The sequence below is a fragment of the Trypanosoma cruzi genome, genomic scaffold (genome assembly GCF_000209065.1).
Source record: "Trypanosoma cruzi strain CL Brener 1047053516791 genomic scaffold, whole genome shotgun sequence".
NCBI lineage: Eukaryota > Euglenozoa > Kinetoplastea > Trypanosomatida > Trypanosomatidae > Trypanosoma > Trypanosoma cruzi.
Genome location: NW_001849435.1, coordinates 122,068 through 127,138, shown reverse-complemented (window position 1 = coordinate 127,138; position 5,071 = coordinate 122,068). Strand labels below are relative to the sequence as shown.

General features: G+C 53.7%; 1 protein-coding gene across 1 annotated transcript, besides 3 other annotated features; it reads right to left on the bottom strand.

Annotated features, from left to right (window-relative positions):
• Positions 1 to 5,071: a sequence feature (areas not merged during assembly with more than two copies in the genome that could not be assigned to a particular haplotype).
• Positions 2,066 to 2,141: a sequence feature (T-rich).
• Positions 2,211 to 2,330: a sequence feature (T-rich).
• On the bottom strand, positions 2,421 to 4,514 carry Tc00.1047053447135.10 (surface protease GP63, putative; the record flags this gene model as incomplete). The annotated part of the gene is made up of 1 exon (XM_798905.1): positions 2,421 to 4,514. The coding sequence occupies one exon, from the start codon at positions 4,512 to 4,514 to the stop codon at positions 2,421 to 2,423; it is 2,094 nt and encodes a 697-aa protein (XP_803998.1).

The window sequence follows — 5,071 nt, the reverse complement described above, 5'->3', positions numbered from 1 at the left end:
GCCTCAACGCGGTGGCGAGCGCAGTCTTCGTCACGAATGCATTCGGATCCATTTCTATGTTCCGACTCATGGCAATGCGAGGCTTCCTCTTGGGTGGTGTCGGAACCACCTTTATGTTCCGAACAAAGACAAACTCAGGCCTCGTCTCGGACGTGTTGGTCGCCGTGTTGGATGCGGGACTCCGATCGACAGTGTTGGGTCCGTCAGCCGCCGCAGACCGTTGCCAATCCTCGTGTTGACGTGACGGCTCAGCATTCACTTGCGGCGCAGTTGTCCCACCAGATTTTGTGTCATCCTTCCCTTCACGGGGTGGCAGCAACTGACAGATGCCCGTCCGGTCAGCATCGCTGCTCCGTGCAGGCGGATGAATGGTTCCATCGGGGGGAAAATTGACGCCACCACAATTCATAAGGGCCGGCGTATTTATGCGTCGTCACATTCGTCGTGAAGGCAACGGTGGCCCCTTCCTCTTCCGTTGCACAGCTGGCAGCACAGTTGCTACATGTGTGCACCGCATTGGCCACATAGCACACAGCACCCAGCTCACCATTCGTGCTATGCATGCGCACACCAAAGCCACTGAAAGTGTAATTCTCATGCTGAGCCTCAGCACCGGCAGCGGAACACTTCGTCCACGCCCACACACACACACGCGATAGCTCAGGCTGCCGTCACTCGGAGCACACGACACATCCACCGGCACAACCACCGCATCCGCATCACCAGATACATCTCCAGCACTCCCAGCAGCCGTCACGCACACGGAGCGAGCACCACCACACCAGGCAGAAGCGGAAGCAAACCTTCATCCATCCATGACGCGGCACAAAAACCTACAGCCATCCCGTCCTCAATGGGACACGGAGCCCAACTCAACGCAGTCACACGCGGTGCATCACACCCGCAGGAAAATAGACTCGGGCTGCGCGCTCCCTCTCCTCCCTTCTCCTCATGCCCACGGAGGAAGACAACAGCCGCCACACGCAACTGCCAGCATGCACCACAAAAGGAGCATCCAAATCCACTGCAATGTGCATCTTGTGTGTGTGTGGTTGTGTGTGCCTGCAGAAACACAAAGCAAAGAAGTAGAAAAAAGAGGAAGCAGAGTATGTGGAGAGACGCACAAAAATCTACAGCGAGGGTGCATGGCGGAAACAACGAGAAGAAGACCGCCCAAACTCATGACTGTACTGCAGCCCAGGCAGCGGCAATTCACACAAGACTTATTTAAAACAAAAAAGAACGTTCCCCTCCGTCTCATACAAACCCCATCACACAAAATAATTATAAATAAAAACAAAGAAATCGTCCATTACTGTTCCACACAAATTTAAAAAGACAGCCGGCTGCCGTGTGGCCACACCAAACCGTCTGCATACATTTTGTCCGAAAACAAAATTAAAAGATATTTAAATGCCTTTCAACCGTCCGACCTCCATGTGTCCGCACATCGTTTATATTTCATGGGGTCATCTGCGTGTTGCTGCTCCCCTCAGCCCTCCCATCGGCGCGTGAGTGCGGCCCGCAGAGCACAGTCACTCGTGTGTGTGGACTGAGAGAAGCACGCAGACACGACGGCAGTCGCGTCACCCCATCGGGAGAGTGAGCGCAGCAAAAGAAAAAAAAATCATCAGGAGGAGGAGAAAAAAGAAATGCTCACGAGGCCGACACCGAAGGGACTGCCGGCGCGTGAAATGAACACGAAAGCAAAAATAAAAAAAAACACGGCGGCAGGGTGTGGCTGTGTGTGTGGCGCTGCGGGTGTCTGCCCGCCCTGGCCGCAAGGAAAACAAAACAAGAGGGAAGAAATGTGTGCTCCGCCCCACAGGCCCTCGTCGCACGCCCACACGTCACGGCTCCCTCAGCGCGCCGTTCGCCGCGGCCCCTCCTCATGCGTGCAGCAGGCGGGGCGCACAGGGCCGTCGTCATGAGCGTGTCGGTGGTGTGCGAGCGGAGCAGTTGGGCGGAAACACACGGCACCCCTCACAGGAGGAGTGCAGCAACAAACAATTAAAGAGGGAAGAGTAGAAAAGAAAAAAACGTCCACAGTGACTGCCCCAAAAGCAAAAAAAAAAAGAAATGAAGAAATAAAAAACAAAAAGGAAAAACGCACAACCAAAAAAAAAAAAAAACAATAAAAATATTTTAAAGCAAAAAAAGAAGGAATGGGGGAGCGAGATAAAAAAACAACAGCAAACAGGAATATCTTTAAAAGAAAAACATAAAAACATTAAAAAAAGAAAAAGAAAGCAAAAAAAGGCTTAAAAATTACGCACAAAAAACAAAAAGAAAGTAGCAAACAGGAAATTAAATTTAAAATAAGCAAAAAATTAAAAATTATTTGAAGGGCAAAAATTAGTTCTTGGACACAATTCGGTGCTGGGAGGTCGCAAGTGTCCCACGCGGCAGCCAGTCACCCCTCACAGAGCGGCAAGCCCCCACAGTCCCAACAGCAGAAGGAGCAGCGGCACCGCCCTGCTCTCACGCACAGTGCCGCCATCACCCGTTGTTTCTCCATAGGCAGGGATGTTCGAAGCCGTCGCCCACCCCATGCTTCCCTGCGATGAATTCGCTGGCACTTGCTGTGTAGTGGCAGATGCATCCACCGCTGTCATTTCTTCTGCTTCACTTTCTTGTTGAGGCTGCTTCGATGCCGCTTGCAATACTGGAGCTTCAGAGTTTTTACCTGGAGGAGACGCCTCTGCAGTGGACGCTTCTTCAATGGGTCCCTCTGCAGAAGAGTACTCCTCAGCAGGCAAATCGGCGGGGGACGCCTTTGTGAGAGCTTCCGCTCCAGCAGACAACGCCGGAGCAGCCACAGCCGCTTCTCCTTCCTCTCCTTGCTCCTCTCGCTTATCATCCTCCAACGCTCTCGGAACGACAAGGCTGCTGCCGTTGCCGGCAATGGTGCACACCTCGCCGTACTTCGGGCACTTGATCTTCCCATCTTGCTCAAAACCATTCAACGTCACTGTGATTACAGAGCCCTCAGGGCAATGCTGAAAATCCTTGCCGTCACTGTACTTCACCTTCACTGTTCCCTCCTCACACAGCACCTGCGCGCACACTCCTTTGACGCTTTTATGGCCATTATCGTCCTTCTTCTCCAGTAATTCCGCGTCCAGGCACCACGAGCCACCGCCAGTCAGCGACCCAGGGAGATAATCCACATTTTCGTCCGAGCACGCATTGTAAGTTGTCCCGGACGATATTTCGTGAAAGTACGAAGAAACAACAGGGCAAACATCCTTATCCACCAGACTCCCCTTGTCCTCAACGATGGTTGCAGTGCACGTCCCGACGTGACGGCGGTCAGAGGTGCAGCGAAGTGTCTCATTGTCAGTAGCATCGCAGAACATGTGAGGATACTTGGTGGGGAAATCTGTTATTTCACCGCACTTCTTCTCCAGGAAGTCGCAGCCAGTGCGGTGGCCCCAGCTCATCGGCTCCGCCATGCTCCAATTCACGCGGTAGTACCCCATATCCGCGAACACCGCCATCGTCAGAGCCGTGTAGTAGCCGGCACCAACTGTGGGAGCCATCAGCTCGTCCCGCGCGTGGCGTCCCTTCCAGTGAGGGATCTTTCTTGACGATGCACCATCTTCGTCCTCCAGCTCCATGCCCTCGAGAGAGTCACAACCAAAGTGGGCTCGCGTCTTCGCCTTAACGTGATTCCCCACCACCATCCAACGCTTCATCCCACGCACACTGTGCTCAGAAATTTTGATACTATTTTCTTCCATTCTCTCTTTACTGAACCCAAGAGCATGCGCAAGTTCGTGTGCGGCAACGCGAACGCTCCACGCCGTGTCAGTCATGTACTTTGGATCAAAGTTCATGGCGCCAATGGAAGGACGAAAATCACTCCATGTGCTACACGTGGCCGCCCAAACAGCCCTGCTTTTGGTACCTGATGGCCTAGCAGCGGCGTAGATGATAAAGTCGACGTTCAGCACACCGTTTTTCCTGTGTTCAGTAGGAATCGTAAATTGGTTGCACGGACTTCCCATAGTCGGCACATTTAGATTTTCAGAAGTGGGTTTCACAAGTAGCCGCTCAGCGTGCAGTTTGACGGCACCAGGTAGAATCTTTCCAGTGTACAATTGTTTCTTTGCCTCCGTCAAGACATGCTCTGGTGTGCATGATACCTTTTCCCCCAAGACGGTTTCGCACTCATCCTCTCCTTTTTCGCAGTACTTCCTCTTCCTTCTACCCGTGCCTACCTCCAAATCCTCCGTGGACACCGCGATGCGGATCGGTTCCCAGTCACTGTCGTCATCCTGTGTGGCGACGGTGTACGCCTGCATCGCGCCCTGTCCCTTGCGTGGCACCTCACGCACCACCGCAGTCGACAGCGGGCCGCTCCTCTCCATCATTGCGTCAAACCCACAGCGGTACTGTGTGGCGGGAGCGGCGGCAATACATCCACTGGCGCAGTACATCAGCAACACCACCACCAGTGGGACAACCGACGCGGCGTGGCGTGGATGGCGCATGGCTTGAGTAAATTGCATTTCTTTGTTTCGTGTGAGTAGCAGCAGCAGTAGCAGTGCAGCCTGGCTGTGGGAAGAGAGGCAAAGAAAAAAGAGGGAGAAAAAGAAAACAGTTTATTGCCAGTGTTGCGTCAGGATGCGGAACAAACAGCGGAGTAACAGGAGACCACAGTGGCAGCCACACACACCGCGTGCGCACCGACTCCATCAAAGGGAAAAACCGTCAATCCGTCGTCGAGGAAACGTCCATCACCGTCGCACGCATTCCTCATCGGCCACAACGCTCCCTGCACGCGGAGTGTTCGGTCTGCTCTCCTCGTGGTGTCGCAGTATTTGTGTGACCGGCCACGCAACAGCCACCATTTGCACAGCCCCCGTCCCACGTGCAGGAGCATCGCACAGCGCTCTCCCTTTCTACCCCAACAGCTCATAGGGGTAACGCCACCGCACGGCAACCTCATTACGATGGGCAGCCCTGAAGCGGAGATGGAAAGACGCATGCGGACGGATCTTCTTTCACTGCTCTCCCTTCGGGGTACTCAATAAAAAGCGTGCCGGCGGTGCAATTATCAGTCCTT